Source organism: Taeniopygia guttata, chromosome 1, assembly GCF_048771995.1.
Source record: "Taeniopygia guttata chromosome 1, bTaeGut7.mat, whole genome shotgun sequence".
NCBI lineage: Eukaryota > Metazoa > Chordata > Aves > Passeriformes > Estrildidae > Taeniopygia > Taeniopygia guttata.
This window is the reverse complement of record NC_133024.1, coordinates 6355853-6370102: the sequence shown is the minus strand read 5'-3', so window position 1 is coordinate 6370102 and position 14250 is coordinate 6355853. Positions and strand designations below refer to the sequence as shown.

The following is a 14250-nucleotide window of genomic DNA, read 5'->3' as shown; positions in this document are numbered from 1 at the left end:
CATTTTTTCTAACTCCTCCCATTCCTCACCAATTTAAACAGACTTTAAAATACAGTGCTACATAACACTGCTATTCTTCATATCACTGAGTATTTTCATGTGCATATTGCCAACAGTATTAGCTCCTTCTATTTCAGCAGTGGTATACAAAAACATATTTTGTAAAAGGAGTTTAGTATAGTGAGGATGTGAGTGGATTCACCCAGGTGATTGCAATAGAAAGTATCCATCAGGATATGGAAAAGTATCCTTTACAGAAAATACCGTTTTCACTGTGTGATGAACAAACTGTTTTTACTCCAGTCTGTGTGGGTTTTTTTCATGATTTGTAACTGACCAACAAATCTGATCTTTTTCATTTGTCTATCACTGCACCAAGTAGGAAGTTTCACCTGGATGAAAATATTCCTGAAAACAAGTTTTGCTGGATTTTAATCATTGTCAGAACTATCACGTGACAATAACAATGCTAACACAGACAAAGCAAAAAAGTTTATGAAAAGGCAAAATCAGTATGGAAAAATTGTCAGCCATCTTGTTCAAAGGACAACCATTAACAGTGAGCAAGAATCCATGCAGTCCTACCCTTATGAGACACTGAGGTACAATAGCACAGCTCAAATATCTTTTGAGAGACAGATCCTGGCCATCCAACCCCTAAGCAACACAGACCTCCTCCTTCCTATTACTAATTGTGTAATTTCTACTTGTATAAAAAAGTAAATGCATTATGCATTATGCACTGAAAGTAGCAATTGCAAAGGTAAGAAATCCAGATATATGAAAAGCCAGAATTAAGATTGCAACCTAAGTCCTCATTTGTTCTCTTTTTATCAATGTCTTAATTACCTGAACTATGAAAAAGTACGAGAATCCTTTTTTGTCTAGAACACCATCCTGAAGGTTTGCATCTATCTTCTTACAGGTGTAGACATATTTTCTCAATGATGTTTATATTCTTGCATACAACCTGGCTTGCAAAATGTTCCCATATTGCTACAATTAGTGTATATTTTGTTAAATAACTAATGTGTGATATAAGCACTGCTGGACTCATGAACAATTCAATAATGTGTTTAATGGCAAGTTTGTTTGAATGAATACTGATCAAACTGTAATTGATATGTCTGTATAAAATAAACTTCTTACATAATTTATTTTTAGCATTTTATTATATAAGTAATTAGCCGGCCGTTCTATAAAATAAAACTCAGTATTTGAGCAAAGAATAAATTGAAGCCAAAAAGTTTAAAAGGATTGACCACAAAATTCTCTAAATCCACATTGCAGAAACATGATAAGGAGTAGTCAAAATTACAAAAAGCGTAAGTATTCAGAACTCCAAAATAAGATCAGTGTTCATAACCTCTGTAAAAGGCAACACCATATCTTTGTGCATCATGTACATACAGACTTTAAACTGTATATAAATGATATATAAATAATACAAGCATTTGGGAAAATTGAAAGAAATATTTTCATCTTTACAGAAAGATAAGGAAGACCAGTGGCTAGAGAAAAAAGTACAGGGTAGTAGAGACCACATCATCTTAGAGCATCTTCAATGGACCATGGGATATGAAGTACAAATTACAGCTGCCAACAGACTGGGTTATTCTGAACCAACATTGTATGAATTCAGCATGCCACCAAAGCCCAATATTATTACAGGTAAGTTAATTTCATTGTTTTTTTCTCTCTATGAATTATTTCCAACTCACTGTGTATAGTTAGCATAACATAACTGAAGTCTTAGACTGGAAAAATGTGAGACCCAGATTTTATTATCAGCAGAAAATTGATTCAGGACCTTTAAATGGTACCCTGTCTCCTACTTTTCTCTTAGTAATAAGATATTTTTAAGTCTAGAAGAAATATTGTTTCTTCAACCCTGTTGATGGCAATAAACAAGAAATGCTGTATTTAAGGTACACCTGGTTTTCAAGTTGCCTTGTACTGCCTATTGTCTGGCTAAGCCATTTGTTTTCTAGAATTCTTGATTTCAGTCCCATCTCTACATGTGCTTTGAGCTATACCTGTAATGAAGGGATTTATTTTAGTGTCTGATGAGGTTAAGTCTTCAAATAATCTTTTTAGATAATGTCTGAATGATTCAGGCTAACATAGTGACCAAACAGTCTTCTATGAGGCTGATTTACAACATTTGAAATCTATAGAAACTTTGTTCATATTTTTGAGTCTGTAAATAATAATATTTTTGAGTCTATATTTCTAGTTAAGAAAAACTGCATTTTAATTAAGAGTGAGTGTATGAGTTTTAATGCTTTCTAATATAAAGCTTTATTTTGATGCAACAATGAAAAATTATTTAATTAATGATAAACCTAAAATAAGGTATTTTCTGAAGTATTATGGGTAATTCTAATTTTTATAAAGAAAATACTATGAGGAAAATATTTCAAACTTCTAATTAAATAGATGAGCTGCATCTTTAATAATTATTTCCAAATCAGATCAGTATCATCATTACCACTTGAAAAACCAAGTTCTAAATCCTCTAACATAGTATTTTATAACTGCCTTTTTAAAAATTGTTACTGTATTAGAATCAACAAAAAACTTGCCAAATAAATACAATGGCAGATATATAAAAATGTAAGCCACATTAATACCTGTATTTCAATCTGAACACCTGACTAGCATTGATAAAGTGCCAATGGGCTGGAATGAGTCACGGACTAGTGTGCTTTCATTGAATTTTGAAATAACTGGCTATTTTTTTCTTGTCTATTTTATGTTTCCTTCAAGTATATATTCAGAAAAATTATCTCAAGATCTCTGAAAAATTTTTGAATATTCCATACAAGTTTTTTTTTTTATTATTGAATGCATCCTTACCTTTTATTTATTGAAAAGAAAACACATTTGTAATTCATCCATAGACTCAGATTCAGTTCTAGTACAAATATTTGGTTTATGCACTTGAAGTTAAGCTGATTTGCATCTTGATTGAAATTCAGGGTCTCAATAGGTTCTGTGTACTTGTTTTTAAACAGGCAGAGCCTTGTGATTGCTATCATTCAGAAATAAAATTTCCCATGATTGAAAAAGAAAAGTGAAAAAGAAATTTAGGGAAACTCATTGTCCCAAGGTAACAAAAATATCTGTCAAGTAGAAAGTATAAACTTACTTAGGGAAGAGATAAGGCATTTTTAAAGATATTGCTTATTTTGCCTTGTATTCTAACTTTAGCCTTTTATAATTATGTAAACTATTCTGGACTATTGCCACAGCTGCTGTAGCAGAGAAAATTAATTCTCCTCAGTAAATGATAACATAGGTGGTCTCTAGACATTCAAGTAAAAAGTAGTTTAGTTAATTTAATTTCAGAAGGAAGAACACTTCTCTCTAAAAAGAGTTGTATAGGTTCTTAGGGGCTTTTTCCTTTCAGTACTCTCACATAACCTCTACGTAGTTATAAGAAGTCTGTTACACTATTTAACTTCAAGTCTTCTTTATAAGAATCATTACTGCAATTATGATTGTGGAACTAATTAGTTTCCTTGACAACTGCTTTTTCAAAGCCTGAAAGAGAGTGTGAAATTCTCATCATAGGAACATTCTGTAGGCGATTTTTAAAAGTATGTCAAAAGTCATTTAGAATCAGTGGAACATTAGTCTTCATATTCATGAGTCAGCATGATTATCTTGTTTTGAAATGACATAATATTATAACTACCATACAACATTACATACATATATACATAATGCTGCAAAAATGTGAATGTCATCCATTAAAACATAATGCAGTTTATGCATAAAATGCTTAAGAGTAAGCAGAAATATTCTTTCTGATGTCAGTTAACTCTGATGATGCCCTATTTGTTTGAGGCTTTGGTATAAACAGCTAGGTGTCTACAGATAAATATTAAACAGGACATAGGCACAAGAATAAAACTGGGTAGACGAATGAAATCTGCATCATTAGCTACAGTAATCGAGGTTCCTTTCATATTATTAATGTAATTATTAGAAAAGCCTCTAAGACTCCTGAAGGTGTTAATCTATATTTGCCCAAATTTGTGGCACTTCAGCTGAACTGAGTGTTTATGTCTTGTCCTAAATTTAAAGAGAAATAAATCTGTAGACCCTATGGATGCAATCTCATGAATATTACTTATCTCAAGCATATCTTGTTGGTTTACTACATATAACAGAATACACTGGTGAAGTGTATGCAAGCTAATGCAATAAATCAGAGAGGCTGAAGCAAGACTAAAGGGAGATGGAAGCAAGGACATGTTGGCTGTCCTTCAGTGGGTGCTTAGCAGGGAAACAGGAGTATTCACAGGAACTAAAACCTTGCTTCTAAATTCTGCAGAAGGGGCTTGTTTGTGCTTTCCAAAGCCATTGGATATCAGGCAGAAGTACTAATCCCTAGGGACAGGAGCTGGAAGCCAAAACTCTACTTATGTGAATATACAGCTCCTGTGAGCACTGCATCCACAGCTTCTGTTTCCCAGGGAAGTGTGCAAGTACCAGCTGCTGGCTGCGAGTCAAACCCCATGATAGCACAAGATGATGATCTTCCAGTAATAGTCTTAGCTCTGGGAAGGAGCTTGAGGCTGCTAATTGATCTCTGGTATCAGGGAGGTGCCTAAATGAGACAGACATTCCTTTAAATTTTCATATGGATGGCCTCAGCAGCCTCCAAATGTAGATCTACTTGTTTCATAATGTATATTCCTAGGCCTGTAACACAGTGTCCATTCACCGAGCCACTCACATTTGTAATTAGTTCCTCACAAATTGTAATCCTTTTAATGAAATTTTCCTGGTTTTCTAAAGGTTTTATCAATAGAAGCTTGCACTGACTTTGAGAAATGCCCAACAAACCTTCTTAAATAATTTTGACTTAAATGACTGAATGTATAAATGTATTAATGTATATATATATTAATATAATATTATACACACACACACACACACACACACCATTTTCCTTCCTACTTTTTAAGGTTTATTTTGTGGCCACAACCATATATCTGTATTTCACATTTCACTTAGGCATATGGACATGAACTCATGCTAGGAGAAAGAGTAACACAGTCTTAAATGTAGAATTTTATGTGTTCCAAAATCTCGCTAGGGATGTCAGTTAGCAATACTTGCAGGCAGGTGCCACCCTAACCTCAGTGTGTTTGCCTCTGATATTTATCACACTTTTAGTGCTGATTTGTAATGTTTTATAAATTTTTCTTCTGGGTTAAGCTTTTTGTCCTGTGGGATTGTCAGAGGAACTGTGTGCTTTATCTCTTTATCCATGTTAAGAGAGCAGGGACTAACCTCTGCAGCAACAAAAGCCCCTGGGAACAGTTCAAGTCCTTGAGATCCCAGTGCTGACTTCAGCCCACTTGTAGGGGCAAGAAGACAGAGATCCTGTCTTTGCACCCCACAGCTGGTACAAAAGTCTCCAAATCTGTTGTCATCCTGAACCATTACAGTTGCAACCTAAAAACACATGTACAGGTTTATACTAAATCTCAAAAGAAAATGGAAAAAAGGTGTTAAAAAAGATCGCTTCTGCAAGTGTTAAATATATTTTCCGGAATTACCAGCAGATTTATGAAAGTGCCATTTTCCAAAGGCTCTTACCCAGTCAGTGCTGTTACTTTGAAAGGCCAGTAGATATATTAAAAAAGGTTGCAAGTTGTGTTTTATCACAGTTTTTTTTCTTCTTCACTAAAAGTTAATAACTTGGTGCAATAACGGGAAAATGAAAAAAACATTTGGGGAAAACAAGACCCTCTTAGATCCATTTTTCTTACTTTGTGATATTGGTTGTTTGAGGGGTTTTTGTTTGTTTGTTTGTTTCCAATACTGCATGAACTTTGATAGTAATTTTTTATTTCCATGCCTGAAAGTGTTTTAATCCTTTGAACATCTCATCAATTTTTTTTCCATGCCTGTGTATCACTACACTTTAAATCACATAGTGGGAGGCAAAAGAGGGACAGTAATATATAGTATTTTTTCTCATCACCACCAATGTCAAACATGATTTTTATCAGTAGATTTTACAAAAATACAATGGAATCTGCAGTGGTCTTGATGTGAATGAAAAATCAAAGCAGCTCTTATCATTGCTTCAAGTATGTGTGTATATATTTGGGGTTGCATTTATGTATATACATTTTATGATGTATTACTAGAGCTTTTGAGCTATTTGGACAGTGATTTGTTAGACTAGAAGCTTCTGGTTTTGCATCCAGAAAATCAAAATTACTAATTATAGCAAAACAGAAACAATTATAGCAAAACAGAAACAAGTTTCCCTGATTCTCACAGTTTTCTTTCAGGGCGAGTAATTTCCTTGAGTTTTGCTCCCAGCCAAGCAATTAGGTGACCTTTTGAGGATAGAAAGAAATGCTATATGATCCCATCTGTGTAGCTGGGGAAGGTTTTTGTTCCTGTCGCCTCTTGCAATCAAAGAGCGTATTCCTATGTCATATTTCTCTCACGCCCCTTCAACCCATGGGCTGTGTGGGTGCCCTGGCACAGCCTCCCCAGCTCTGAATGGCATTGTCCCCCTTCTCTGAAGGGTTGCCTCACCCCTGACCATGCATTCACTAAGAGAAGCCAAAAAGCCACCTTCCTCCCTCAGGTTCTGTTCTCCACCACAAAAGTATGTAACATTCATTGACTGACCATTCCAATGGGCAAACTTCCAGACTGAACAGATCTTGTGTCCTTTGAAACAGTTTTCCTAGATTTTAGTTCATTTCATATCTGTTTGAAATCAGATTTTATGTGATTACAACCAAGCCTCAAGGTCAGTGTCCTGTGAGAGCAGGCTCTCATGATCAAGGCCTCTGCTGTCATTTCCATTAACCTTTTTTGCCTCCGTAGCTGCCTCTTGTTAAACTTGGTGTTAAAAAAAGACCCCCAGGACCTTTTCTGATAAGCTGCTTTCCAGCTGGGTGGCCCTTAGCTGTGAACTGGTCACCAGGAGCGTTTTTTCCCGGGGCAGAGGTTTGCACTTCCTCTTGTTGAACTTCCCAATGTTCCTGTCAGCCCATTTCTCTGGCCTGCTGAGGTCCCTCTGGGTGGCAAAACAACTGTCTGGCTCCTCAGCCACTCCTCTGAGTCGTGTGTCATCAGAGAAGTTGCTGAGTGTAATCTGTGCCCCATCCCAAAAATCATTAACGATGTTGAACAGAATTGAAACCCTTATTGACCACTGATTTGGCTCTTAGTACCTATTCTCAGTGTGAGGAAATGTTATGTTTCATCATTAAAAGTTAAATTAGGGGAACTGTGGGGACCTTTAGTCTTCTTTTGTATTCTCTTTCCATAGAAAAAGCTTTAAAGGCTGTCAGTAGGTACTTGATCCAGGACCTAATGTCATCACTTGTGGCTTACAAATTGCTCATTTAAATCTCTATAAAAAGAATCTAGAATCTTTCAGGATTGGCCTGATTTTAAACCTATGGTTTGTGAATACACTGCCTTTCCATCCATGTGTGTGTGTGCATGTGTGTGTACATGCCCAAACATCCATCAATTTGTGGCTTCTGATAACTTTTGAATATGGCTGAAAATATGAAATTTGTCAGAGAATGAAGACTTCAAAATTAAAACATTCCTGTAATTTCTTTCCTTATAAAGTCTTATCTGAGAATAGAAGTAAAATTATCTGTGGTGCAATAGGCAAAACATAATAAACCCTCACACACTTCTAACAATTGGAGTGATTTGGAAAAGACCAGGTGAAATTTTCTGACTCTTGATCCTTGCACCAACCTGGACAGCCATCGTAAATTTAAACCACAAAAGAAAAAGAAAAAACACTGAAGAAGTTTGAAAGATTTTCACAGGTAAAATTTCCTTTCCACAGATCTGAAATTTTAAGTCAAGAATTAGTGTCTCTTTTGTACGATTTTGTGCATTGCAGGATTTCTCAGACTGTCTCTACAGATCTGACTAGTTAGGGTTTGAGCTAAATCTAAAATGAAGAGCAAAATGCAGGAGTCAAAAAGGAAAGCCTGTGGAATTCCAGTCTCCTTGGAGCTCTGATCATATTCTCAAGGCAAGGAAGAGCTGCTGCATTATCCGTGTGAAGTTACCTGACTCATTTTCTCATAGGCTGAAGGATATTTTAATTCCAAAATAAGAATTTGAAAATGAGGGCTTTTGTCTGACTTTTGTTCAGATCATAATCCTGAGCTGAAAGTGTAAATTCTTCAGCCAATATTGCTGTGATGGAAGAAATTTTTTTTTTTATTTTCTGAAATGAATAGAGAGATTAAATGTACCTTTGAGATCTTCTTTGAGAAAAGTTGGTAAGACTCACACCAATCAGATTAATTCATATCTAAAACTTCATAAAGATAACAGCCTCCATTAAACCTGTTTGGTTTTGTTTTGCAAGCCAGTATTAAAATTTGCTGAATAAGCCATTTCTTATCAAATCCTGGAGATGATCATTTTTGAAAGTGATAAGGCGTGTTCTTGCTCTAGGCTAAAACCAACTGTTTGCTCCACTCCTGAAAAGACTAAAGTCATTACATGAAAAGGGATAGAAATCCCTCAGTAAAATTGATAGAATGTACTTGATGTGAACCAGAGAGAGAGAGAGACAAAAATGTTTGCACCATCAAAGATTTTAACAGGAAAAAAATATATTTTTTAATAAAATCTTATTCTTATCGTACAGCTATCATTGACTTTAACTACCACTGAATAGCAGTGAAGCAGCAATCAAAGAGCTATTCTGTATTCTCAGAATTTCCGCTTCATAAGGAATTCAATTTTTTTTTCTTTTATCATATGAATTTTAGTTGCTTATCTTTTAGAATGCCATGAGGAAAAAAGAAAATCACTATAAATGTTGAATGTTGAAATGCAAGGCCACACTTTATATGTATGGTAATCAAATCCTTATTATTTGTTGCAGGTAATTGCTAGCATTATGATGCTTTCTAATTAAAATATCCATGAGTGCCAATTAAAAGATGAAATGCTTAGGTATATTCTCTAAAAATATTTAAAAGCTGAATTACTGAAGTAAATGTGGAAGTTTAATGTGCTCAAGGTTTGTGTTTTGTTTTTTTTTTTTTCTCTATGAGTATAGAAACTTTTTATTATGAGTATGTGGACCAAACTATTTAAGTCTTAAGAAAAAGAATTGGTTGTAAATTTTGAATGACTTGAACACAATATGTATAATTGGAAACATCACAGTAGAGATATGGGTGAGGATAGAAAAATGTCCATAATTGTTCTTAGTTTATTTCTATTGCTGCCTTTTCTACTTGATAGTGATCTACATATGATAGTTATCATGTATGTATTTGTGCAATAACAGGGGCATTTGTGAGACAAGAAAATAATGCGTTGGTTAAATATTATGCATACAAAAATATATTTAGCTTTATGGTTTGCTTCCATTACAATTTCTTAAATCAGTTTTAAAGTAAAGATTTAACCAAGGTTATTGCTTATGCTGCATAAAGTTTAATACATTTTCATTTCTTTTTAAGTCTTTTTCAAAATATTAATTTAACACTGGTATTAATCAGTATCAGAATAATAATTGTGTCACTAGAGAATAAAAATCTAGTCAATGCATAAATTTGACTGTATTATTTGCCAAAATGTGAAATTTCAATATAAATATTTGTAGAAAAAATATATTCAAACTTTTTTATTGTAACCAGACATACTGTGAGGATGTGAATGTCTAAGAAGCTACTTTGTTCCCACTCTAGTGTCAAAGTCAATATTTAATTACCAAGCTGCATGTGCTAATTGCATGGGTCATTCATATTTTAATTGGATCTGTGTCCATATTATTGAAGCCAGTTTTCATGGTGGCGATTGTGAACTCCTACAATAATTCAGGAAGAAGATGAATTAATTAGCAAGGAGAAACAGATAAACAAGTTTGTCTCTTCTTGTGTATGACTGAAACCTTCTTTTTGCATAATTATTGACACAGTTCTAGTTTCTCCTTTCAGCCTATAGGCTGGTGTTTCTCCTGGCTTTCAATACTCCTTGCTTTATATAGTCAGTAATCACTATTTCTGATAGTTACTGGACAGCTACATGGCAGTTTTGTGAGTTCCAAGTACTTCTGACATAAAAGTCAAAATTGTATTTAGGTTGTGCTTGGCTGAATGGTCACAAGGGGAAGCAAGAAGCATGCTTCAGGTTAGGCACTTAAATAAATTATTTTAAAATTAGACCAAAACAGTTTGCTACTTTGGCTGATAAGGAGGACCACATTGACTCTATGGAGGTACATCTTTTCCACAGTTTTAGTGCTAGATTATATAGATCTGGCCAGGGTACTTCAATGGTTGCCATTCCATCTGTGCTTTAATCATAATTTAATGTTACTGTTAGAGTAATGTCTTTCAAGTGACTGTCTTTGGCACAATGTAAATATTTTTTCTCTTTTTTCTTTACCACTGTCTCTTTTTTTTTCCTTTTGATACTTTCCTTTTCATGTTGTCTCAACTTTCCACTTTTTTTTTCTAAAATTTACTTTTTTTTTCATACTCTTGATTTTCTATAACTATTCTTATCCACACAGACAGATGCTGTGAAGCTACTAGACGTGAAAATGGAGGCCAGTCCCTGCAGCTGAATGCTGCTGTTTTCTCTCTCATTGTAGTCTTAAGTTTCTGGTGCATGCTCTTATACTGTTGATGATAAGGCAAGAAATATGTATTCTTCCTATCTCTCCTAATTTGTTATTTGCAGGAAAATAAACACGGACCTTAAAAAATTTGTACTTTTCTATAGTTCTTCCAAAGTTTCCATTCCTAGTCAAGATCCTAAATAGTGTAATTACTTCAGTCTGTGTGTGTAAAATTCTTCACTGGGCTTTTTGGAAGCCTGGTGAGTTTTGTGACAAATTCAGCAGATGATGTTTGACACTCCAGTCAGACGGACCATGGGGAATCTGACTTACTGAATTTGGTCAACATGATTTGATTCTATTTTCTCAACTAGATTTTGATTATGAGAAATTCATGCAGAGACCTTACCACTGTCAGTCACATGGCTTTCCAGGTACACCACCAATTCATCTTTCAGGAGAGTATTTTCATTTTGCATTAATCTTCTGCAAAGAGTTTTCCTTTCATTGGTTCCTTACACAAGGTACTTAAAACTTTATACTTAATAAAAATGGTTCAAATCCAGGCTGGATGGAGCTCTGAGAAACATGGTCTAGTGGAAGGTGTCCCTGTCCACAGCAGAGGGTTGGATGATCTTTAAGGTCCCTACAAACCCAGGCCATTCTATGCCTCTGTGAATACAGACATGTTTTGTACTTCCTAATGGATTTTAACAAGCATGTCTTCTCTAAGAAATTATTTATTAATTGTTTTAGTTGGTAGTGTTTCATTTCAAGTACTTTTCTGTTCCTCTCCACTGACATGCCTCAGAACACAGGTCCCTGCCCACCAAAGTCACTTCTTGTGATTGCAGAGGTGCCACATTTCATTTCATTCCATTTCATCTGTAGGACTTGGAAGCTCCAGGGGCTCCATTTTGACCTGTAGTAAAAATGGAAAAAACACTTTTTTCCTGTTTTATGAGTTAAAATCATAGAATATGAGCTCTGCAGCAGTGTGTGCAGAACCTCAGGAAAAAGATTTCATTTAATAAGAGTCCATATGTATTTTATTTCATATAATTGATTCTAAAATTCATGTAGTTGTCTAGGTTTATGGTTCATTTCTCTGTTGCATACAGAATAACCTGAGAAAGCAATGCACTTTATAACTAAGGCAGAATTAAATATTTAAGACAGTTCCCTTCAAATTGTTACTAAATATAGCAAACATGATAAATTAACTGTGTATGTTGAGTTTTTCCTCCTTATAGTCCATACCTTTTGGGATCTAAAAAAATTATCTTACAAATTGGAAAACGATTGGTCAAAGTTATCTATATAGCTTCACTCAGTTGACGGATTTTCTTATTTCTAAGAAATATTGCTAATGATGATTTTTGCCAATTTTGAAATATTTTTGAAGTCTTTCCTTTAGGAAATCAAAATAAAACCTCTCTTCATCTAAACAAGCTAACAATCATTTTAGAAAATTGGACTATGTCACACGTAAGATGCCTTCAGTGTGTAAGTCTACAGATAATTTATTGACAGAAATACTTTTCAAAATAATTCACATACTTAGTGTAATGAAGTAGCTGGAACTGAAAAGATTGCTAGCTAGAAAACAGTTTTACTGTGATCTGCAGATAAGTTCTCACTGTAAACTCGAGACACTATTCCATACATGGCCCTTGCTGATGTGTTCTGTCACTTTGATTTAATATCATGACATTACTTTGAAATTAATTACATTGATGAGTGCCTGACATAGTGTGGTAGACAAAGACATTTTCTCTTCTAATTTTGTAGGAGTTGAAACTTTGGGTTCCTATTAAGGGTCAGTCAGGTGAAAGCCCATTTTTCCATGCACAAACAATGTGAATATATATATTGACTTTGTAATTTAGTTGTATAGGTGTTCTTCCAATATATACTATTTATTTTTTAAACAATTAAGTGCTTATTGAACCAAGAGACATAATAGAGGCTAGATAATATTTTTAATGAAACCTTTCTTTTTAACTATGTTATAGTGGATTTGGAATTACCAGCTACACATAAATTACCAAAAACTTTCAGATTTGAGAAAACATTCAGTTGATCCCTCTGTAAGAAAGGCACCACACGCACATAATGGAACAGAATTTTCTCTTGTGGACACGTAGTTGCTGTTCTGAGCAGTAAAGAAAATCAAATTGCAGATGCAATCAAAACTAATGAGCACATACCACTGGATTAAAGAGTCTCAAGTAACACTTATATTCTCTCATAAACTGAAAAATAAAATATGATCTTAAAGGTTGTACAGTCTGATCCTAATATTTACTTATTTTGTAGAGTTTTTCTAATTTTCTGAAATTTGAAACCTTGATGCTGTTCTACTAAATGTTGTCTAACGTTTTCACCTTCCACATACTTGTCACTGTTCTTAATTTGTTTTAATAAAGCAAGACGGGACACTACTACAGGTATGCAAAAAGCAGAAAAATGAAAATTCGCATGTAATTTTTCTATCCCAGTAAGACATTTGAAGAGCTCTTTACAGGCTATAAATTTATTGTCCTAACAAGTTATTCTAACATTGCAGATAAGTACATAAGAAGACAAGATAGGAATTAGGGCACAGAGACTGATTGACTGTGAGTTCTCCAAACATACTGTGAAGGAGATAATGAAAAGCCTTGAGAAATTTTAGAAGCTAAATATACATTATGAATGACAAATTGTCTTTTATCCTCAGTGTCACAATGCCAGTGGGATAAAGAGACAAATTTGGATCACTTATCACTTATCTTTTTCCAACTGATAGTAACTTCAGCTGGAAACTACATAAAGTTGCTCCATTAAGTAAGAGAAATTTTAGGTCTGCTCCAATTTAAATTATTCAGTGCTTTGTATTTTGGTGTTATCAAATACTTTGAATGTGATCCTTTTCTTTTGGCCTTCCTCTTCCCATCAAATTCCAAAGAAAATGACTTAAGCCAATATTGTGGAGATTATGTGACTGCAGAGCCAGGCAGTTCTGGGCAGTGACCCAAAACCTCTGTAATGAGAAAGATAAAGTGGAAGAGAATAATGTCCTTGGGTTGTCATATATCTCCTCAGATGAATGACTAATAAAGCTTTGTTTGTACTTCTCTTTATGAGTGTTTCATAATTGTATCTTTAAAAACAATGAGAGTGAGATTATTTCACAGTATTTTGTGCAATCTGAGTATTCAGAAGATTTTGAAATCTTGGCTTCTTAAAGACAAGAATGAGGAAAAAATGAATAAAGACATGTTCAAATTAAATTACAATTCATAGGTATAGACTGAACAGCTTAAAATTGTAATTTAAACTCTATTAAAATGATAAATATGTCTTCACAAATTGAATTCAATATACTCCTGACATTAGTATTTAAATGTTAGATAAGTAAATTTGTTCCTGTAAATGTTGTAATTGTAAAATGGATTTTAGGTCTTGTGACTGACAGTTTAAAATGTTACAATTTTTTTAACAGTCACATATTTTGAAATGCTAATATTAAACTGTCTGTAACACTGAAGTCCTATAATATTCTATGCTGAGCTTATGCCTTAAATCCAAATTGGTGGCACAGAAACTTAAAAAGGGTAATGATTATTCTGTGATATAGCAGTATATCTCTAAGGAACAGT

At 34.1% G+C, this 14250-nt stretch overlaps 1 protein-coding gene across 1 annotated transcript in view; it reads left to right on the top strand.

Annotated features, from left to right (window-relative positions):
* NCAM2 (neural cell adhesion molecule 2) overlaps window positions 1-14250 on the top strand; it is a 270530-nt gene that overhangs the window by 230955 nt on the left and 25325 nt on the right. The window contains exon 15 of the mRNA XM_002186867.6: window positions 1491-1671. Within this exon, the coding sequence (XP_002186903.6) occupies window positions 1491-1671 (181 nt within the window). The remainder of the gene's footprint in view (window positions 1-1490; window positions 1672-14250) is intronic.